This window comes from Epinephelus moara, chromosome 16 (genome assembly GCF_006386435.1).
Source record: "Epinephelus moara isolate mb chromosome 16, YSFRI_EMoa_1.0, whole genome shotgun sequence".
Classification (NCBI taxonomy): Eukaryota; Metazoa; Chordata; class Actinopteri; order Perciformes; family Serranidae; genus Epinephelus; species Epinephelus moara.
In genome coordinates, this window is record NC_065521.1 from 11,062,559 (window position 1) to 11,086,606 (window position 24,048).

General features: G+C 41.0%; 1 protein-coding gene across 1 annotated transcript in view; it reads left to right on the forward strand.

The window, feature by feature from the left end:
* The first annotated feature begins 122 nt into the window (after positions 1-122).
* The window catches only part of sdcbp2 (syndecan binding protein (syntenin) 2), a 27,427-nt gene continuing 3,501 nt past the window's right edge, over positions 123-24,048 (forward strand). The window contains exons 1-8 of the mRNA XM_050064182.1: positions 123-281; positions 5,117-5,168; positions 7,195-7,291; positions 16,068-16,168; positions 18,054-18,218; positions 20,661-20,836; positions 22,408-22,579; positions 23,109-23,200. Of these exons, the coding sequence (XP_049920139.1) occupies positions 5,118-5,168; positions 7,195-7,291; positions 16,068-16,168; positions 18,054-18,218; positions 20,661-20,836; positions 22,408-22,579; positions 23,109-23,200 (854 nt within the window). The 5' untranslated portion in view covers positions 123-281; position 5,117. The remainder of the gene's footprint in view (positions 282-5,116; positions 5,169-7,194; positions 7,292-16,067; positions 16,169-18,053; positions 18,219-20,660; positions 20,837-22,407; positions 22,580-23,108; positions 23,201-24,048) is intronic.

A 24,048-nucleotide genomic window follows, 5' to 3' on the forward strand; every position in this document is an offset into this window, starting at 1 on the left:
TGGGTTATGGCGATTATCACAAGGTCTGGTTCATAGGTATAAAACAAAATCATGGTAACAGTGAGTCAAAGTTCATGTGACCGATACGAGGCGTGGCTAAACGTCAACACTGATTGACGCGGTTTCCACAACCAGGAAGCCAGCAGTGACATCACTCTTCAGAATTCCCCTTCAGCACAACGAAGAGCCACAGCGACGAAGACAGAAAAACAGAGGAATAACGGAGTTTGCTGCTGTCTGACATTGCTGTTTAAGGCGACTTTGCAACCAACACGTTAAAGGTGAGTTTGTCTCTACCACATCGCTGTACCACACCATCCCTCGCGGTAACTGTTCCTCCCAGGTTTCGTTTACCTAACAAGCTAACGTTAACGGCACACGGCTAGCTCTTTGCTTCCCTGCTGTTTATGTCGGAACAAAGACGGTCTGCCTAGCGGACTCAGCTAAAAGGCACTACTTTATCTAATTCATATATCCTTTAATGTGTTCTAATTTCAATTAGCGTTAGCTAGCTTGTTATTAGACCTGTCTGCTTGCTTAAACCAGCTAACAGCGGTTGGTTAATTTTTAATGACTTATCGTTGAGGCACCATAATGTCAGTTGATACGCAGCATTTCATGTCGTAGCTAACTTAGCTAGTCATACGATAAAGACACAACAATAGTTCCTATCTAAAAATTAGACACCGACGTTTGCTTCAGTGTTACAATATAAGGGAAACGCCTAATCTGTTTAAATAAAGCTAACGCCAGTTAAGCCTTACGTATTGTTTCTGAGCCTGTGTTGTTATAGCGTTAATACGGTAGCTCATGCTCGTGCCTGTTTATGAAGGATAACTGTATGTTTAATGGCTTTAACTCAATATAATACAGTGTGGCCCAGTTAACGGGCACAGTAGAAAGGGTGTGGGTCAGTTCAAAGCAGTAACAGACCTCTGCTCCGTTTTACCGTTGTCAGTCCTCCTCCTCCTCCCTCCCACTCCCTCTGTCTCTTTCCCAGCCATGTCAATAGACCGGAACAAGCTGCCAAGAAGACCACATTCTTGTATCTAACCAATTCGTTCAGGCTAACTGAAGTTAGCCCTCTCTTTCCTTTCCAGTTTCCACCAAAGCTTTTGCTTTGCTAGCTCCATACTCTGAGGCTGAGTAGCAATGAGCATGGGAGGCCTGTTCCTGAACTGCTGTCAGTGCATTTACAAGATACTCGCCAAGCTTTTTAGCTCTGTTTTTGCAGGAAATTTCCTTTTACATTACAAAGAACTTCACTTGTCCACTTCATTTGAAGCTGCAGCAGCAGAAGTGACTCAAGGATTAGGTTATGTCATTAGAAAAGCTGCCCTAACTCTCATTTTTTCCAGGCTTATTCACTTATACCTCCGGCCAGCTAGTCAGAATGAGGGAGGAATATAAAGCGAGCAAACAAACACAGCTGTAAAGTAAACACTAGAAGGTATTAAAATGTCCCTCTGTGTTCACTGACACAATGATGCACTTGTCTGTGAGGACTGAGAATAACAGAGTAGAGTAGTGGCTGGAGTAGCTGGGAGAGTGGCAGTAATGTTATTGTGGTCCGAATGATTTGCTTATTTTGGGGACTCGATGCATTTTTGTTCACTGGTGTCAGATGAATGTCTGGCCACACATCTGACCACTGTGTACAATGGCATATCAACATTGACTCTTTAAAACATTTGAATAGACTTTTTGTGTGATGGGTTATATTGGGCAGTGTGGTGTATTATCTTTTTGTGGAAATTAGATGTGATGAGGTTGAGCAATGTGAAAGGAAGTGAGTCAAATTTACTTGGTGTGAGTTTTCATATTACTGTTGGTATTTGGCTTTTTTGAGTCTGTAGGTTGTTCATGATTGTTGTTTTGTACATTACACTGTCATCCTCCTCACTTCCCTCCTGCTTCGTATTGAGAAAGAGATGTGCTCACACGCCTTGTGATTGCGACACACAGTTGTCACAGTGTACTGAAGAAGATTACTAAGAAATCAGTGATGCTTCTGTCCTTAGCATTTCTTTTCATATAAAAGTACAAGGATTGGACACCCACAGTGCAATCAGTTTGCTTTTTAAGATCTCTTTTTTGTCATTTTGTCTTTATATTACTAACTCACCGATCCACTACATTGGATTGGTATGTGTTCCAATGCTGACCTTATGAAGTGAAGTTGTTGACTGCAGTTTCGTTGTAATTGCCATTTTATAATTCAGTCTTTCCATTGTCTGTTAATTCAGTCGTGGCAGGTCGGCAACTTAGTTTGACCTCATGTTACCTTACATTAAGTGAGGTATACAGATTTAAAGTTCAAGTAACTTTATTTAGCATCTGCACAAGTATAGAGAACAAGCATGTTGGGAATCTTGCATGTCTGAGTCATTTATAAAAGATAAGACCAACAAAAAACGGGGTGGGGTTATCAAGAAAGGCAGACAGGAATATTGTTGTTAAAAAGAAACAGAAACACAGAGAACATCCGGGTCATTATGTCGTAAAATGAAGTTTAAAGAGGGGCAAAGGATAGCTCTGGTATTAGATCAGTACTAGAATATACCCCGAGGTAAGGCTGGCTGGAGAAAATGAAGAAAATCAAATATCACTATTATTAACCAAACACCTTGATAACGATATTGCGGTGACATTGCAGGGTTGATGATTGGTACTTTTACAGAATATTTACACAATGAGTTTTTTGATGCGTAATTATCAGTAATGTGAACACAATGACTAAGTGGGTAAAGGCAAATAATAGAACAGCTAAAGCAGGCTGGTAAGTTAAGAAAATTACATCACATTACTGTAAATGCAGTGTTTAAAACCAGGAAATGTCAACACTTATGATATACAAAATCTAAGATGAAAACTGGTCTCATATCAATATATTGCCAAACACTACCCTGAGCTGAGGTATTGGAATCTGTTTCAGGAGTAGAGCTGCCACGATTAGCTGATAATTGCTTAGTTATTAGGTAATTTTTCAAGAAATAATGGCAGAAGTTAAGGGTGGCAACTGCTCAAATGTGAATATTGCCTGGTTTTCTTAGTCTCCTGTGATAATAATCTGAATATCTTGGTTTTGAAATTTTGGCCAGACAACACAAGGCACTAAAGAAGTAAAAAAAAAATAACCAGTAGATTATTTGATAATAGAAATGGTGAAAAACCCTAATTGGGAGAGGGAGATAGTTGACGGTAGAGACTGACAAGAAAAACATGTGGAGAGAGTGTGATGCATGCAGCAAAGGTCCCCAGTATGATTCAAACTGGGGATGTTGCTGTTTACATTGCGTGCACTTTAGACCAGCAGCATTTTCATGTTAACACTAGGTGTAATCAGTCGGCTTGAGAAGCAGCCACTGCCTTCTTCTTTTTCCATAGTACTATAGACACCTGGGCACAGGGAGAAGTGTGAGCATTAGTGTATATCAAGGTGAATGAACGTATTGGATTTACACAAACAGACTCAAACACACTTGTGTTTATTACCTGTCATCATGCTACTGCGTGTCTCAACCTGCTTTGCTCTGCTGCTTGCATATTCTCAGTCAGCTGACTGGCTGTTATCTTTCATTTCCTCTTCCCTCTTCTGGCTGCCATTGTGTTTAAGTGTAGTGGTAATGAGTTTTTCTCAGCACTTTTGAGTCTAGCTCGGTTAGAGTGGATCACCATTATTATCATAATGGTTTACATTAACAAAGAACCCTGAGAGCTATTAATTGTTGTCTTTGCTTATTTCCCTTCACCCATGTGAAATGTTGAATAAAATAGAAATATGTTAAATAGGCTATTCCTTCATTCTCCCTTGTGCTTTTTCTGCCTACATATACCCTCTGCCGCCCTCTCACTCAGTACTTTAGTCCATTCGTTCATCATTTAAAGCAATAAGGCAAATTCAAAGTCCAAACACACGTACACCTGGCGTTCACCTAGCATGAGAACAAGATTAGATAAGATGTGTTACCAAGGTGAAATAATCAACTGTGATGTCACAGAGTCATGACATACATCAGAATGAGTGCACCTATTATTATCATTGTGCTTTCCACATACTGTCAGTGTCTATGTGTGCACCCGTCCATTATCTGACAGGTTGAGTCACTTTTGCTGTTTCCTATTTCTGGAGTTTTACTGCCAATGCAAAAAAGTGTACTAGGTATTTAGATTATGTGGGCACTGTTTCTCCTTATCTAAGAATCATTTGTCATTCCTCCAAATGCAATAAATAAATAGCTATTAACTTAACTATGTGCTTAGTGTTGGGTAATATTACAACATATACTGTGAAATGATATAAAGCTGTCGACTTTTTAGCAAGAATTTCTGGAAGTTTAAGAAAATTTATCGTATCGTGACATATGTTGATAGTAGATTATGTCCATATTGCAAACCCCTAGCTAAACTGAAATTAATATTATCCTGTGTATTAATAAATTCAACTAGAGCTGCAACAACCAAGTATTTTCATTATTGATTAATCTGGCAATATTCTTAGTTAATGGATTACAAAATAGTGCATAGTTTTATCATTTATAATTTGTTGTCTTCCATTTTTTGTCCAACAGTCTAAGAGCCAAACAGTGTTTGGATATTTATTATTATCTGTTAGCTTACTAATAGACTTTTATGTAGCCTGATTTTGAAAATCTAGCTTGAGTGAAATGACTACCTACCAAATGCCTGTCAAGCTTTCTCAGGTGTTGTAGCTGTTGTTTGGGCTGCCAGATCCTGAGCAGAACATCTAGCTCTCTTCTGATTTTTTTTTTTTAAATTTTGTTTTCTTAATCTGTCAGTCATCATCATGTCATCTCTTTGCCATTTCATGCCAGGTGGGAAAGCATGTTTTATCAGTCCAGAAAACAAAAACAACAAACAGGATGTTGCTAAAAGTTGCATACAGCTACAGATTTGGTATTGATTCTCAGTGGAGCATCCCTTTCACATTACAGAGAGTAATTTGATTGAATGTTAATAGAATATATCTTAATGGAGTGTAAAGGTAATGGATGCCATTTAAGTAATAAGAGGTTATCCCAGTCAGTAGTCTGGCAGGCTCCATCCTACCTTTCCCAAGGTCCTTCACTCACAGCTGTTTGTGTTTTCTCTTCAGGATGTCTCTGTATCCATCCCTCGAGGACCTCAAGGTCGACAAGGTTATGAAGGTAAGCACGTTAGGGTGAATTGATTTAGACAGAGACATCTATCTGGAGATAATTAGCTGTGTTGTCTGTAGTAGTGTAAGCAAATTATTTTGCTATATTTAGCACAATTTGAAAAGAGCTTCTGCTTCGTCTTCACATATGCAGAAAGCAAATATGATTCCAGCCTGTAAAGATGAGAAATGTAGCAAACTTAGCAAAATCACAAGAGGGTGAAAAATAAACAGGGATTACTCAAAATTGTAACATTTTTTGGAGTGACTAGTATTAAAGGGGCATAGCACAGTTTTTACACATAAAGTAAGATCTAATCAAATATTCTATCTATGGAAAAACTAAGCGCCAGTGTTTTTTGGGGCATAACACATATAAAGGACTAAAAATCAGGCTGTCTTGGCCTCTGCTGCTTGATTTGACCATTCTGTCTTTAATTTGTCTCCAATGAGCAGTGTTGCTAGATGGGAAATATTAAACTGTGGTGCCAGAGCCTTAAAGTTATCATAATTTGAGTAAAATTATCATATGCGAGTTATAACCAAAAGAACAAATTGGTGTAAATGTTTAACTTTACAAAACATGTCTTTAAACGACTTCTTGTCGTGCCTGCCACAGCGTTCTTTTAAAGCAAGCTGACACAGCTATGATGTGTGGGAGGGGGTGTGAGTCCATAAGTCCATCAGTCTGACAATTACTGTAATAGCCTACTATTACAGTAATTAAATTACAAGACACCACAACAGCCTGTTCATATTCTGCATGAAAACTGGTAAGGCTGTAAGCTAAGCTAATTAAATAAATAACTGGTGCATTCAAAACAACCCAACTTGAGCATAGCATACCTTAGTGAGAGTCATGTTGATCATAGCCTAGGTCAAGCATGATTAGCTGGAAAGAGTTCTCACAGATGCAGAATTTATATTTTGTTGTCTGATCATGTTGAGAAATAGAGAAGTGCAGGAATGAGTCCTAAAACCCAGAGATGAGTTAGCATTTTAGCAGTTTTGGTTCCCATATCTTGAAGTCTTTAGGTTTAAGGTTAGATGCCTGAAATAACAGGTGTGCTTGCCTCAAACTGGACACTTTCACGGTTTGTTCTATGACATAAAATAAGTCTGTAAATACCCCACTGTTATTTTTTTTATGCTTTTAGGTTTCTTTGAAAAGGCGGTTGCTAACAAATGGCTAAATGAGACTACAAAGCATCATTAGGCGAACACGACTTAACAGCCTTGTTGTGATGATGATGTGAAGTCATGTGACCGAGGTTTAGTTCATCTATAGCCTAACGTTAGCTTTTCACTTCTGGGGATTGCATTTACTCATCAAAACTCATTAAAGTGGTTTTAAAAGATTACCTTGCTCAATAAAAGGTGTAAGTATCATAAACTTTTGTCACAGATCTTATTTTCTGCAATAATCCAAAATCCCACAAGCTTTTTGATGAGTAACCAGAGTGACGCTTACTTCTGCATGGGCCTTATAAAAATGTCATCTCTGCAGCACTCTATGAATTAAAATGTCACAAAGTGGTCAAATTATTGTACATTTTAGTAACGCTACTTGTGAGTCCCCCAACTTTGATGAAGTCTGAACTGAAAATAGAAAGTTACTGAGTACCAAATCACACCTTTTAAAATTTGCATTTGCATGTCATTGAAGATATCCTCTGTTGCCCTGGTACATGGTTGTGGAGAAAGAAGTACTCTGCAATCACTTAATCTGATTACCAATAGTTGTTTTGCTTAAGCCCAAAGTACACTGTTTAATTTTGAAATGCACTGAGGTTCACCTCACACTTGCTTAAAGCCATTCATTCAGGGTTTGAGACTTAATACTTTGTTGTTGGCTTTTTAAAGGACATGCATTTCTAATGAAGATTAATGCTTCCTTTACAACCTTACTTAAATCATTTCTCCTCTCATTTTCTCCTCCTTTTTTCTCATTTGTGTTTCATTGCCTTTCATCCAATATTTACCATTTTAAGTCCAAGTACACTTCCAGTTTACTGGTGTGTCTGATTACTTCCCAGGCTCAGGCCCAGTTTGCGCAGACTGCCACCCCAATGCCAGCTATCACCGAGGGAACCTACCAGCCTCAGCCTGTCACTGCTGGGATGCCATCATCAAGTGAGTCTCACACATACTGCTGAAAGTTTTTAGAGAGTAATTAAATCTACACTCAGGAAAAACAGTAAAAACCCCTCTTTCTTGAAGTTGTAACAGAAACACCTTCACCTATATCTTCGGTCTCTTCCTTTGTTTCTTGCGCTGGATATATGTTGATATCTCTGTGTGGGGGGTCTGTGGTTCTGAGCCTGTGCTATTCTCTTGAGAAGAACAGCTCTGCAGTGTTAGGGATGGATAAAGATGAGTGGAGTGAGAGGACTGGGATGGGAGGAGGAGTTAGGGGTCTCTGGACAATAACGGGAGTATATGGGCCTCCCACACTGGCTATGATTTCTCTCTCTTTCCCTCTGTGCTTGCAACTATTTCTTTCTCTCTTATTGTATTCTACTTGGAGGAAATGTTTTTTCTGAGTTTGTGTAAAAGTGAAAATTAACTTTGCAGAACGCCAGGCTGAGATGGAAGAAAAGAGAGAGAAAGGAGACATCCACAAAAGATTAAAAGTGGGTAAAAAATGGGCAAGGGGCCCTTTTAGAGATTACAGAACACAACTCCTCTGCTTATTTTCACTCACTTCTCCCCCTTTACCCATTCTCCCACTCATTCAGTTTCTCTTTCCTCTGTTTGGATGCAAAGTCCTGTGGGCTTTGGGTCTTTTGTTTTTAGCTCAGCAGAGCTAGCTATGAGTCACCATGGAGACTGGCTCTGGCAGCTGTGCTGGGACAGGGCATGATGGGAAAAAGAGAGAGGAGGAGGAGTTGGTTTAAAAAGGAGTAAGGAGGGGAGGGAGGAGAGGGAGAGCCAGTGGTGTAAGAGTGAGTTAGAGGAGGAGTTTGTTGTCCTGGTATGGAGGAGAGAAACGGAGAGGGAGGTGAAAGGGGACTGAGTGACATCAACACTGGACCACAGCCGAGTCAGATATAATAAATCTGTAAATTGCATCTGCTGCCCTTAAATCACCTCGACTAGGCCCATCACGATACACACTCCACTTATCTTACAATATATATGGACACGCCCTTGATCAAATTTGTTCAAATCAAATCAAGTTTGTTAAAATAGGAATGTCACCAGCATTGTCCAAAGAAAAACAAAATGGGGAAGCACAATACTGGATTTTTTGTTGATGTCCAGTATGCAGATATTTAACAACTCATCTGACTGATAGCTTACGCCAGGGCCACACTGCCTGCAAAGCGCAGCGCACCGAAATTCTCGCGCGCGCCGGAGAACCTCCGTTCACATCAGACGCACATTTCTTCACGCCGTCGACAAGCGATTCTGCTCCCAGCTGTTATTTTTCACTGCCTGGCTTGACACATTCGCTCGCGGCTCGCGCAGAAAATAGACCAGACGCCGAACTGATCGCTGCAAATCGAGAGCCTGCCGCGGAGCTTCCCGGCACGGCGCGGCCAGTGTAGATGACACAGTCGGTTAACATGGGCGCCGAAAGGAAACTGCCTTCGCTTCGAGGCTATTCGCGGCGCTTCCGCGGGCGGTGTGGCCCTGGCGTTACAATGATATTGATATATCCACTTTTTTCCCCCCACCTAATTTTAGTGATCATCATGTCTCTTCTGTAGTGGAATTAACATCATATTATGCATGCATACTCTTATCATAATGACCCACCAGCAGATGGAGACATGAAACACTGCTTTTCAATGTATGTAATACTCATGCATTGTGCAAAGAAAGAAAAAGCACGTTGGCCAATTCTGATAGTACATTGTAAAGCCGATATTGGCCGATAACGATGACGTTCTGATATTATCAGCACTGGCCAGATTTTGGAGGTAACTGCCGTGTCCTGGTAGCCTGAGTGTCAGACTGAAGCTCTCAGAACCTTCAGTCTGACATTGCCTCCATTGAAGGCGATTTACAAGGGGGAGGGAATTTGATTTTTCCCTAACCAATCAGTAGAGATCAACGACTCACCCAGAATGTGACGTCATTAGTATCCATGCCTCGGGGGTGCCGAAAACAAGCGAGCATTGCCCGTTTAAAATGTCTCCGTCGTCGTGCACGCCCAGCTGCATCGCCGTTAAATCCAGTTTAGCAGCTTCCTTAATTTGATCCTCCATTAACGCAAGTAGTGGCGAAATACCTCGATAGCATCGTTAATGTGGTGTGTAGGATCTGTAGCGGTCGCCATTGTTGCTATCCTCACCAGTTACCCACCGGCGTACAGCTTGACATCAGCATGGTGCTGATTGGCTAATCGCTAGACCCGCCCCCACCCCCGGCGTTCATTGGTCCGTCCATCGTTTGGACGAGATAAATCGCAAATTCATTGCAGCATGCCAGACCAGAGATGCAAGCCTACTCAGTTGAGTGGGCGGGGTCTATGGTCTGGAACCAGGCTAGTGTCCTGGAGCTTCACTGAGCTTGTTTATTAGTCGCAAGAGGCATCAGTTTTGTTTTTGTTGGCCAAATTTTGTATTTAATCGCAAACTGAGTAAATTTGAGCTACTCTTATAAAGGCAATACAATTTTACATGAACTTACTCTCATATATTAAAAGGTGACACTTACTTTTTTAAGAAAAAAAATTAAACATCTTTTTCATATTCCGAATTAATTCCAAATTAAAAGTTAATTGCTCTTTGAAAGGGTGTACTTGCATAATTATGCTAAGACATCATTATTATATCAGTGGCATAAAATGATCTCCAAATAACAATTATATTGTTTATCCCAGTAATTTCTGGGACAGTGTATTGTCCAACATAAGTAGTTATTGTGACAGGCCTAACCTCAGCACCATGACCTTTCTTCTTCCTGTTAAGGTTTTCTTTTATTATCCATATTGGAAGAACACCAAGTGAACAGGAAAATTCATTAACAACCTTTATCTGCATTATCAAAGCTGTAAAAAATTGTGGGTTGAGTTGTGATTGATAATCATATTGCCTTGTCAAGCAAGAGTCCTAATCAGCCAGTGGAATTTCTCAGGAGACATGAGTCCAGGTCCTCATTTACTGACTAATCTGCAAATAGAGGTTTGGGCTCAGGGGCTGTTTCCCAAATACCGTAGCTCAAGATAGACTTGTGAGAAGAAAGGGGTCAGGCGAGAGGTAAACTGCAAGAACAGAGAATACTATTGAACTGAGTAACAGAACATCATTGATTCGGCTTTGTGGGTAGATGGGGAGAGGGCGTGTGTGGGAGAGGTGAATGAAAGAGACGGTGATAATACAGGATAGCACATAAACAAATGAAGAAAAACATTTTCTGAAATAATAAAACACAGTTAGTGATTTTTATTAGTGACACTGGAGGAGGAGTACAGGGTGAGTCACGATCTGGATTTCTCCATCATTTGTGTTTTTTATGTTTTGCCAGAACATGTGGGTGTTTCTCTCTCACTCTTTATTATGTGTCCCACGACCAGAGATGTCAGCTGTACCTGTACACTGGGTGATTTCTGAGTGCTTGGGCGGATTGTGTATGTGGTTGAAGTGACTTACTCAAACCATGTTGACTTTAGACTTGACCCACCTGGTTTAATTATTACATCAGTCATTGTTGTTGAAACGAAAAAGAAATATGAAATACTGATATGAGTACTGACTCAAAATCACTGAGCTTTGTAGTGCTGTGTATAGATCTTGTTGGTTAATGTGTGTTTGACATTTGATTTGCATTCTTAAATTTTAAACCCTATAATATATGTTAAATCTGTGCCCAGCTGACACGTGTTTAGGGAGGTTCAAGAAGCACAAACTGATCTGTTATGTATTGTATGGACTGTGCAGTTGATCTGTACAGTTGATTTTATGTTTATACTGACAGAATGAATGACAAGGAGTCATTGAATGAATCATGAATTTATGATATTGGAATCAGTGATATAAAATATAACATTTCACCCATTGTCCAATGTATACAATATATTTGATTCATGATATAATTCAAACTAATCTGCTCATTACACAGTACTGTCCATGTTTATGTCTTTGAGAACTGGACTGATTGTATTTATATCTGATTTATTGCAGCACATACAGACTTCTGCTGGTATAAGTTTTTCCTCAAACAAGTGTGGAAGAGATTTGATTGGATCACAAAAAAATTCTAAAGGGACAGTTCACCCCAAAAATCAAAAATACAGATTTTTCCTCTTGTAGCACTCTTTGTCAGTCTGGGTTATTTTAGTGTGAGTTGCCAAGTGTTAGAGATTTCGGCTGTAGAGATGTCTCTATTCTCTTCAATGAAATGGAACTCAGAGGGAAGTGTGCATCTACTGCTAGCTTACCTAGCACCACTGAGCTAGCTAATGTTACAGCTCAGCTGAGGAGGATGCTATTAATATTTACATCTCATGCTGTTACAAGTACGAGCCTCTCATCCATGAGTAGATACTTGTTTCATTTTGCACAGTGATACGGTTGGTGGGTGTAGTTCGGTAGAAGGAAAAGAGTCTCGATGTAAAACTGCTCACAACAAGGTCTGTGGATTATCACGAGTAAGCGAGTCATAATTTCTGGAAAGAGACATTGCTGTTGAGTTTTTCAAATGTAGCTTTTTGCCACTTTGAGCAGCACAAGCTGAGTGCCATCTAGATCCATAATGTCAGAGACAAGACAGACATCTCTGCAGCCAAATGACCAGCTGATTCCAGTGCTGCGCAGGAGTACTACATTGGCTCAGCTACTACAGTGGTTCAAGCCCGTAAGACTGCCTGAAGGAGGTCATTTTCCTCCAGTTATAGCAGTCCTCATGGCTATACGTGTTATCGTAAAATTTGTCAAATATATTCTGTAAAATGCAGGTGCAATGTGGTTATACGCCCTAAAGGAAAAGTCAACCTTCACAATGTAACACATACATTTATCCAGAGTAGACATGCTGTAAAAAGCACAAACAAATAAATAGAAAGGGGGTGCTTCCCTACTGCAGGGAAAATATGGTGGAAAAGCACCCTAATCCCATATACAGGACTCTTCGCTTTGCCCCAGTTAAACATAGACTGCCATTCTTATTGGCACTGCACATCAAGGCTCCCAAGTACTTAACAAGCACATGTGAACAGTTGAAATGGGTTGCAAATTCTAAATAACTGGCCAGCATGCATATTCACAGGGTTCTTACGCAAGTATGGAAAGTATGGAAAAGTATGGAAATAAATTTGATCAATTTCCAGGTATTAAAAAGTATGGAAAATGAAAAATAAAGTATGGAAAAATATTCATGTTTCCAGACTATTGCCACTGTTCTAAAATATTGTTTTCTAAAATAGAAAATTAGGTATTTCCAAAAATAATTTAATCAATCCGGATCGTGTTTTATGCCGGGCCAAGCACAGTTTGTGTGAGAGCAAACGTCTCAGAAAACGTACCGCCCCTTTTACCTGATTGACAAGTGGTATGTCCAGTCTGCTGCCCCATGACCCTCCTCCAACCCCCCAGGTATCAAGTTTCACTCAAACACTGCACCTTCGATAAGAGGACGAGTTTCACGTGGTTCACAATGGGTAGATGCAAGTTTTTGGATGGATGGCTTGACAATACCGTATATAAATTCTGGTTGGCCAAGGATTCCCAATTCACACAGAGCTAGATGCAAGCTTCGTTTGACATCGCCAACATGGGGGAGAAGGCGATTCTGAGCCACACAAAAGGAAAAAACACTGACGTCTCGTTACTGCATCGCTTGCACCCAGAGTCCCAACCTTTTTGCCTCAGCCCAGACATTGAACTTACCTGAGTTTTTATTTGCATGCCATTATGGTACTTGGCTACAATCGCCTATTAAGAATAATTAAATATGATGTGAAATATGATACACTGATATATTTACTCAGATGTCGCATATTCTCTGGGGGAAAAAAACAAAACAAAACGCAGAGAAGTCTGGAAATTAGGGTATGGAAAAGTATGGAATTTTGAAATTCCAAATGTGTAGGAACCCTGTATTCATGTATGACACTTTGCAGTTGCTGGCTAATTTATCTTATGCTAATTTTTCCCACCTCTGACAACGTTCCTTACATGTCCTTTCTTTTACCTTTGCCAGGATAAACGCAGTAATAATGCTGTGCTGCAAGGGCAGTGGCAAGCTCCTGTTGCCAGAGAAGTGATGCAGTTATGCAGGCAGGCGAGAAGAGGGACAGACAGGGACACACTGTCCAAATAGGGAAGTAGACAGGAGAAGATAGAGGAGATGGACTATAAAACAGGAAGAGGAAGCTTAACCCTATTTTACATCTGTAATATTGTGTTAGAATTCAAAGGAGAAACTCCGTCATTATTGTGGAAATCAAGTATTAATTAGCCAGCTTTTTAGTTTACCTGAGGAGAAGAGAGGAGGCCTCCGTCTGACTTCACAGCACTTGCAGACTCACTGACTTTGTGGGCGCGTCCCTGGGAACTCTGGGAGTGCTGAAGGCTGTCCAAATCCTCAATTCATCCAGTTCAGAAGGGGCCTCAAGCTGACTTTCTGCATACTTCCAGAGAGTCTGCTTGGGTCACAGACTTCACCAGAGTTCACTAATTTAATTGCCCACAGTTGACTTATTAAGGATGTGTTAAACAATAATTGTGTTTAAACACTACTTGAATCGTGTAGACTAGAAATGATATTCAACAGCATCATGATACAGAAATATATAGAAGTACAGGCTGTAGAGGTAGCCTGATAAAATGCATATTATTATACCAGCCTACGTTATAGACTAAATGCTGTGCAGTGTAATGCCAAGTATATAGGCTAAGAAAATTGGCTGAAAACAACAAAAAGGGTCTTTCAATGCAAGTAATACCCAATATACTTAGTCATAGTGCCGTCCATATTTATTTAAAGAAACATATGAAAATTATTTTGTTCAGTCACAAAAAAAAGCCTATAAATAGGATTTAAATTTAAATTTGATTGGACGAGAAGCATTCCGTGAGTGCTGATATAGAGTATAACATCACTGGGACTTGTAACAGTAAAATCACTCCACTCACAGGTGTTATAAATATAAATACAACCGTTAATTAACCAACTGTCACACTCGCTACATTGACGCAAACTGACACTATAGTGTTACACCAAGAAGATGGATATTTTCCCCAAAATTACATTTGAATTAAATTATGAGTGGTCGTCAGGAGNAGGAGCAAAAAATTAAGCGAACACCGTCAGGAATTATCAATGATCATCTGATGAGGTACTGATGAGGATGAGGGAGAGTGGAAGCTGAATCCGACCGTGCCAACATCCAGGTTTGCCAACGTTTCATCAGCCGAACTGGACGAAGTTACACAGCTGCAGATCAATGTAAATACAAAGTAGCCTAGCTTGTGAGTTCCTGGTGTGTGTGCTGCGTTGCCTGGCAACAGACCGGGGGATGTGAGTTCCTGGTGTGTGTGCTGCGTTGCCTGGCAACAGACCGGGGGAACTGTTTTTTTTTTTTTTTTCGCGGAGCTACATAACATACTTAAATAATTTATTTCATCACCTTTTGTTAACATTTCCTTACTCAGCATTGCTTTTTAAGCTGTTGTTGAACTGTTGTATAAAAGCAATATCACACTTAAGGTCGTGACGTTGTACTGTATATCGTCACGGCTGTGCCTGCGGCCTCGTGCCTAAGACCGAATCACAGCCATGACGATATACAGTACAACATCACTCCCTCTCATGTGATATTGCTTAAATATCTACAGGGACCGTGCACGTGACTTTAGTTGTTGCTTAAATGTTTCTATGGCAACAAGTGAAACAGACTCAAGGCCTGCCTATCAGTAGCTTCTGCCCTTACAGACTAAACGTGATGACGTCACAGAATGCACGACTGAAGTTGGCAGGGGCTCAGTCTGCAAGTCCTGAGGGTGAACATTTGGATAAAGCCAAATACGCAGACATCACCCATTTGCATAAAAACTCTGTGTCTATATTTATATATTATTGTAATATTAAAGAGAAATAAACACACAAGGATCATAGCTAAACACTTAATGATTATGGTGGCTGTGGCTCAGAGGTAGAGCAGGTCGTCCACCAATCGGAAGATTAGCGTTTCAATTCCCAGCTCCTCCAGTCTGCATGTCGAAGTATCCTTGAGCAAGCCCAAATTGCTCCCGATGATGCTTCCATCGGAGTGTGTTAAAAAAACAAAAAAACTGAGTAGCAGGTGGCACCTTGTATGGTAGCCTCGGCCACCAGTGTATGAATGTGTGTGTGAATGGGTGAATGTGACTCATCGTGTAAAAAGTGCTTTGAGTGGTCGGACGACTAGAAAGGCGCTATACAAATGCAGGTCCATTTACCATTTACTTTCCATCATACCAAGGAACTGAATACTGATGCCAGGAAAATTTTACTATGCTGCAACAAAGAGTGCTCATTATCAGCCAGTGGGAGACTCATTGTAGCTCAAGCATGACCTTACTTTGATGGATGGCATGAATCAAACATAAAATGTAGGAAAGAGTGAGATCAGCTCTAAAGACACTTAAGGTGCACCTACAACAATGTTTGTACATCTGTGAATTCAAAACATTATAAAACACAGTACATCAGATGGAGCCTAAGTGGCTTGTCTTCAGTGCTGTTGTTTAATAGAAACCCTTGGTAGGAAGTACAGGTAGCGGTTTAAGCAGGACATACAGGACCAGTGTATTAATTTATTCATTATGTAACATTTGATCTTTTTTTTCTCTGATCTCTCTACCAACCACCTGTCTCTCACTCTCCACCTCTACCATCTGCTCGGCCTCCCTCCATCTTTCTTTGGCTCTCTTTTTCACCCACCCTCCCCCTCCTCCCACTCCACTCACCATTCTCCCAGCCTTGTACCCAAACCTAGAGGAGCTGGGAGACTACATGGGTCTGGCCCTTAACAGTGATGAAGTCCAGAGGAACCTGGCCCTGGTGCCTGTGGCTGACAATGTAAGTCGTTTTGTTTGTCCTGGGGATGTGTGTCAATGCATACATGTATACAGCTGGAAGTGTGGCTGTAGTATTAAAAGATTACTCCACTGATTTAGCAGCGCACTATAACATTGTCAGACTAATGGACAGTTACAAAAACACAAAAGGCTTCATACAACTTCAAACAACCGTAAATAGATTTTAATGTATAAAATCAGTGAAGTTTCCCATTTATATCCTCATTCCATCCAAAAATTAGATTTTGTAATTTGGGTAAAAAAAATAACACCCATGTTATCAAAAAAAATCCTTAGATGTCAGGTCACGTGAAAGGGAAACTATTATGCTTTTCCATATTTTGTGTTGTATATATAATGTTACAATGATGGATGTTCATAATAATAAGATAAGATAAACTTTATTGTCCCGCAAGGGAAATTCGTCTTGGGTAGTATAGTGCAAACAGCTGCAATATTCACATACATACATACCTACATACAATCAACACAGACAAGTTGCCAACATAGTGCGCTGAGTGTGTTACAGTTGCAGACTACTGTTGCAAGAGTAGTGCAACCATTTGCCTTGTTTATAAGGTTACAAACAAGGGAACTACAGGAATTGCACTGGCCTATCTCAAAGTGCAAGTGAGTGCATAGTCGCAGCACTACAGCCCAGGTCGCCAGCCGTGCAGCGCCCCGGAAGTAGTCGAAAAATCGTTGCCTAAGTTTGAAATAATAATGTTTTCTCTACTGTGGCTACAGAACGACTTCAGATCGTGACCGATCTCTCTATAGGGTCATCTGCTCACATTATGTAGCCTACATTGCTACATGAAGCAATATGCTAACTTCAGGGAAACATATAAACTTTGTTGCCGGTGTTGTTAATTTGTAATGATGATGATGTTCATTTCTCAGCAGTTTTTCTTGGCATACAGTGTTGCTATTCTCCGTTACAATCATTCCTTGGCTGTAGTCAGGGTGCAGAGACACAGAGACACAAGACCCGAAAATGCTGACCAATTAGAGCAGACTGGAATTTTTCAGGAGGGGAGCTTAAAGAGACAGGCGCTAAAGCAGTGTGAGAGTGCTTTGACACTCAAAAGAGTGTTTTTGATAGAGGGTGAATACAGGTGTTCCAGCACAGACAATATGAGAAAAACTGTTTTTTGGCTATTAAAGCATGTAAACATGCTCCAGTGGAAACCTTAAATACAAGTATGAACCTGAAAATGAACATAATAGGTCCTCTTTAAAGCCGCTCACTTCAACGCATCAGCCCTCTGTGATTAAAAACCTGTTTTTGGTAGATGGAAGGAGCCATGAGCTGTAGATCTATCAAAACACAACAGTGTTCTGTTCCTGGAGATCCACATTTCAGAGTGACTCACTGCAGGCCTGGAGCAGTGTGTGGGAGGGTGTGAGCTCTTCACTCCCCTCCATTTGCGTGTGTGTGTGTGTATGTGTTCATGCGGATCCTGCAGATGTCAAGGCTTTCAGAGCACCCTCGCTTGTCAGCTGGCATTCAACCATCTGTGTTCTCTGCCATTTGCTGATATCTTCACCTCGACCATTATTTTTCTTATGTTTTTAATTTCTCCATTGTTCGTGCAAAGCATGTTGATGATGAAGTTTTCAAAAGCAGTGCCTAAAGCGTTCCTGATCTCATTCACTGGTGGAGGAGGAGATGAAATTGAATCCTCCCACATGCCTCTATTTGATGCAGCATTCCTTTTTTATCTCTAGCTGAATTTTAATGTAACATGCCTCTTTAATCCTTTCTTCCTCTCGCCTCTGTCTCACCCCCACTCAATTTCCCTCCTGTCCTCTCTCAACACACCTCTTTCATTTTCTCACCTTCCTTGCTGTCTGACCCCCCCCCCCCCCCCGCCCCTCCTCAGCAAGTGGCAGTGCCCGCCAGCTCAAGTTTTGGAGGGATGGTGCGGCCGGTGACGGGGACAGATGTCGGCATCAGGAGGGCAGAGATCCGCCCAGGGCTGCGGGAGGTTATCCTCTGTAAGGACCAGGATGGGAAAGTGGGACTCCGGCTCAGGGCCATTGACAACGTGAGTCAGCATCACAAACTCTTTGATAAGCTCCTGTTCTTGCATGAATTATTCAGCACAGACTGACTGTCATGAACACCCCATCCCTTTAACAACATACTGATGACTTAAGAAATCCATACACCCTCTTCTCTTCCACACAAGATCCAGGTCAAACTCTCCTTCACTTAGTGTAAACATTCAAGGTTTAACCTCTTTTATTCTCTATCTGGACCATCATGATCTGACATGTGGATCACAAGGGGTTTCCCTAATACGCCTGATCTAAACTATGCAACATTTTTTGCCAAATCTAAATATTTAACACTATCGTATGAAGTTGCTGTGAGCTGTAAATTCACCACTTCTAAGCAGTAGGCAGAAGATAACGTTATCTTGGAGCCCCAGACCAAGCCTCTCTCCATCTGGGCAGCTGCCTTTGTCTCGCTCAGGCCCACCCTGGGTCTGGGTCCGCAGCTGCCTGTGCCAGAGAGCAGCATGAAAACATCCCCAAAAACATCCCTAGAAGAACACTGCACACTGACTGACCCCTCCTGTTTGACTTAAAGAATCTCAGCCAGCTGAGGGGTCTCCAACTGATGATTAGAATCTTTGACTTCCAAGGGACAGCCTTAAGGCCAAAACACACCGGCGGCGTACGACGCGCGTCAAAACAGACGCCCTCATTATTTTCTATTAACAAACCCACACCAGCGGCGGCTTGACGCGCGTCGACGTGCCGTGCCGCGCCGCGGCACTTTATGCTATTGTCCTATTTTTCCAGCGTCGCCGCCCTTGAAAAAGCGCTATTTTGTACTTCCCAGCCTAGCGTACTGGAGTGTGCAATAGAAATCTGGTTGACGCCCCGCAGCGTGACACTTTTTGTGTGTGTTGGAGGCGGCACTTGACTCGTGTTAATGATGCCACCGTCATATGATGCCGCCGGTGTGTTTTGGCCTTTATACCTATATCTTTAAAAAAAAAAAACACGGGGAAAAGTTGAGATTGAGGCCATTAAATTCAATTATTTTTGTTAAAGGTAAATATAACAATGCTATAACATGACAACGCTGACTTTTCTTTTCTTAGTTATTAGCAGAGAACAGCAGAATGACTGTAGTAAACATTAACAAGAGTAAGCAAGTGCTGCTGGTACCAGCGTATGTATACTGCAGTAAATAATTCCAATATTCAGATTCAATATGTATCGATAAATTGTTATTTTTTGATAACACCAATATACAATCTATAATATAGATCTATTAAATGCAAGAACACTGTGGTGGAACCATCATGTCTGAGTTGTTCAGCCACACACTCTCATATCAGATTACTAAACTTGTGACTAGATACTAAGCATATGTAGGAAAATAATCCCTTTGTTATTCTAATGATGGACAAATACAACAGTCCTGTTTCTGTGAAAAATGGGTCAAAGTTTAACCAAAGCTAATATGGAGTTTCAAGAACTACAGTTAGTCAGTTCAGGCGAGGATCTTCCTAAGTGTCATTGTTTTGAGTACAAAAGTCACTTTTTGTTACTGTGGCCCTGCAAGGACACATGGGGACAAATGAGTTTCTATCCTTTAAGATTCACTTTACAGAGTGACAAGTCAAATATTTTAGCCTACATTGCTAGTGTTAATTTTCCTGGGGCTGTTTCACAGTAAAGGCGTACCACTGCTTCCACATTAAACCACATAGTATAGTATAGTAGCTTTATCTCTGGATTACCCCAGCAAAGGCACGGTGCAGGAAATAAAGGGCTCTCTCGATGACAGTTCTTTGGTAGATAATATTCCTCAGACATATTTGCATTGTCTATAACAGTACAATGATTCTAACAGGGTAAAGATAACTAAAACTGGGACTGGGTGACGTTTCTGATCAATGCTAAGAGCAATAAAGAATGAATTTGCTGCAAGATAAACACAAACAGAAACTAAGTGAATTTTGGTACTTGGCCAACTTGCAAGTGGTAACAGTCTCTTGAATGTCTTGAATTATTCAGTTTGTGTTGACTTGCACTAATACAGTTGGCAGCCTTTGAAATGACTGAAATGAGTTGGCAGAAAGAGACAACTCAGTGCATTGGTGATCGATGCACTGCTTAAATGACACAGCACAGTTGACTTAACAGTGTGCCAAATCCTCAAAATTAAGGACATCATTCCAGTCAAATAATTGTGTTATATTGCATTGGCATCAAGTAAAACAAGTCTTTTAAAATAATTGATCCGACACAAGCCCTCTGTCGATTCTGTTTGGTTTAATGATCCTTTCACTTTTTGGAATATCTAGCAATATGTTTTCTCTCTTTATCAACACTTCATCTCCTCTTGCCTCCTTCCTCTTTAGTTGCTGCTTTGTTTTCTCTCCACTGTCGGTGTCTGCCTTCTGTCTATCCTCTCTCCATCCATTCTTGGACTAATTTTTTAATGCTTTATCTGTTTCCTCTCTCAGGGTGTGTTTATCCAGCTGGTGCAGGCTAACTCCCCTGCGGCCCTGGCCGGGCTGCGTTTTGGCGACCAGGTCCTTCAGATCAACGGGCAGAACTGTGCTGGCTGGAGCGTAGACAAGGCCCACAAGGCCCTGAAGGCTGCGGCCGAGACGCGCATTGAGCTCGTGGTCAGGGACAGGTGAGGAGTTTTTTTACACACTTAGGACAGAGGATTATAACGTTGTGTCCTAAGCCTTCTCATTTAGTCTCATTTTTAATGTTTTCCAAGCATCATGAGGTTACAGCTCTCATCATCTTTGATATGTACAGTTATCATGGTTACAGGTGTTTTTCTCATGTATTGTGATGTTAAACGGAAAGGTATACCTGTGATTACCAGACTGTAAAGGTTCACACACACAGTGACCATGCTGCTCTGCTGTCTCATAGTAGCTGTTAGAAGCTGAAAGGTTTGGCTCCCTCTGCTGGCTGCTTCATCCTTTGCACTTTGCTACCCAGCTTTCATTATCATATAGTTCCATGTTGATTTGTATAGATACAGTTGGTATTTAGGGGATCGCTCACAAAACGCCACATCCTTTTATGCCAAGGGGGGAAAACAAGGCATTTACTACCATGCTGAAGAATTGCTGTGTGGCATTCTGTACATCAAATATCCTGTAAAATCTAGAGTTAAAGGGTAATTTTCAACATGGACCACATTTTCTCACGTTTTTGTGTCTAAGTGATTATTAGCAACAACGTTTTTGAAATTGGTCTAGTATTGTGTGAGAGCAGTAAGCAGGCTACAATGTCAACACCCATGGCATGTTCACACTGTCAATTTCTGTCCTCTAAAAGTGTTTTTGTCACTGATTGGCTCAGATTGTTATCGTAAGTGTGTGACCAGATTATTAAATAGGATCCCTACAGAGGTAGACCTTTTGAACTTCTTTTTTGAACCAGAAGCAGTCCCAAAGACACAATTGTCAAAGTTGCCAGACTCCATTTAAATAAACAGTAATTTTATCATCGTAAAACTCACTTCATCAGAGTCGACAGAAACATAATTAAACTCAGAGAAACCATCCTGGTTTGACTTTCCAGTGTTTTAACAATCACCAATTCTGGTTTGGTTGAAATAAACCTTTCATTCACACGATTAGATGTTAAAATATGCTGACTTTATACAAACTAAAATGACTGTTTATTTAAATGGACTGATTTTGGGGCTGTTTCTGGTCATACAAGAAGAATCTAATACTTTATCCAAACAGTGTGACATTGTCTAACTGGAAAAAACATTGTGAGCCTCCAAGGACCTGTAGGTCTTGAGGTTGCAAATTTCAGTGTGATAATGTTATAACACATCATCACATCACAGGCTAATGGCGTTGAGTAATGTTAGTGCTACTATACTGTCAAGAAATGTGCATGGAAATTGCTAAAACATGCTAGTCTATTACATCACAGTGTTAATGGCTTCAGGGTACTACTATTATGGTAAGTTCATTAATTATATAGTAAATGCAATAGTGTCTATGTGGGTTTAAACCTGTGGTTTCCCAGCATTTACAGGCTGAGGGAAAGGACTGTTTTCCCCCTTGCGGTCTCCGCCCTTACCATGCCCCCAAACTATGTGTGACTGTGATTGTGTTTTCTTGATCCTGATTATATATTTACAGATATAGTGGTACAATGTTATTTCAATGAAAGAGTCTTAGTATAGGGCTCTTTATAACAAAGCTGTGTGTATGTGTGTATCTCAAGGCCATTTCAGCGCACCGTCACCATGCACAAAGACAGCTCCGGCCACGTGGGCTTTATCTACAAGTCTGGTAAAATCACCTCACTGGTCAAGGATGGCTCTGCTGCCCGCAACGGCCTGCTGACTGAGCATTACATCTGTGAAATCAACGGTCAAAACATTATTGGACTCAAGGTCAGACACTTGTTTCTGTATATGACTCTTTTCATCAAATAGTTTGCTCACTGGTGGATTTAAACTGTTCACTAAGTGCTCATAGTGTGAGGAAGTCATGTGTTTGCTGTAATACAAGATGACCTTCATTAATCTTGAATTTTGGAAAAACAAATTGAAAATAAATACAGAACTTGTGTGATCTTATAGAATGTTTGGTGGCTAACTTTGCATTGGCATGGCTGCTTACATACTTTCAGAATATATTGTAACACGGGAACGTGCAGCGTTTTTTATGTAAGTGCAGTATTCACCAGCTTTAAGTCTGTACAAATGTGAAGTGAGAAGGTGTTTAGTTCGTATCAGTATTGTTGCCATAGTTTGCTCTTAACCCTGCGATTTCCCTGGTAGGCGTGTAGTTCCATCCTGCTCTGTGATGAAGGCTTTGAATGTGTTCTTTGCCTAAACATTTAAGAAACCTACAGTGTAATGATGATTTATTAATCTCACAAGGTCCTCACATGTCACTATTCCTGTGTGAAAATTCCAGGACTCTCAGATCAAGGACATTCTGACCACCTCTCCCACTGCCATGACCATCACCATCATGCCCAAGTTCATCTATGAACACATGATTAAGAGGTAGGACTCCAACTTTTCAGTGAATCTAGTGTCATTGCCATATCATTAAAGGGTTACTATGCAGAAATTGTCAGATACTGTTTGTAAAGTATTGCCAGTGAAAGTCAAAGTAAAAGCCAACCCCAGATTTACTCGTTTTGGAATTACCTTTGTCTGCATGGCGTTTCACCTCACTTTATTTGCCTTTTTATTGGCGCTGTGTCTGTGATTTTTGTAGCTACCTCTCGGATGCCTGCTGCTTATGGTCTTTTTATTAAGTCCCGACCTCACCTGCGGGCTCTTGCCTGGAACATCCCACACATAGTAAAATAAAAATAAGTAAATACAGGCAGAGGACAGAGTCTCTGCGGATGAATACACCACCACACACTTCTAGTGGGTCATAAGCTATGATAGAGAGGGATTTCTGCTGTATGAGTCTATATATTGTTTGTCTTTTTTGGGAAGATCCTACATAGTATACCTATAATAATGTTATTACACAGAAACTACACCAGTGTTTCCCACAGGATTTTGGGAAACTATGGTGGGAGGGGGGGGGACATTCCCGGTCCCTCTTCTCCACACTTTGGGCTCTAGTTTCGCAGACCGGGCGAGGCGGGGGCGCAGCGCACCTGCGCTTCGCCAACTGGGTGTGGCCAGGCGGATTTTGCAAGTTTGGCACACAGTGCGCGCTGGCGCAGCTACTCGTCTGTCCCACCTCCGTCCCTCCTACCTGCGCAAGTCGGAAAGAGGGAGGAGAGAAGGCGTGGAGTGGGTTTTACACACATCAATCAAATGAGCCCCTCTCCTCGCCCTTAAATGCGCCGCACGAAGGCGTAATGAGAGTTTACTCAATTCGCCATGGC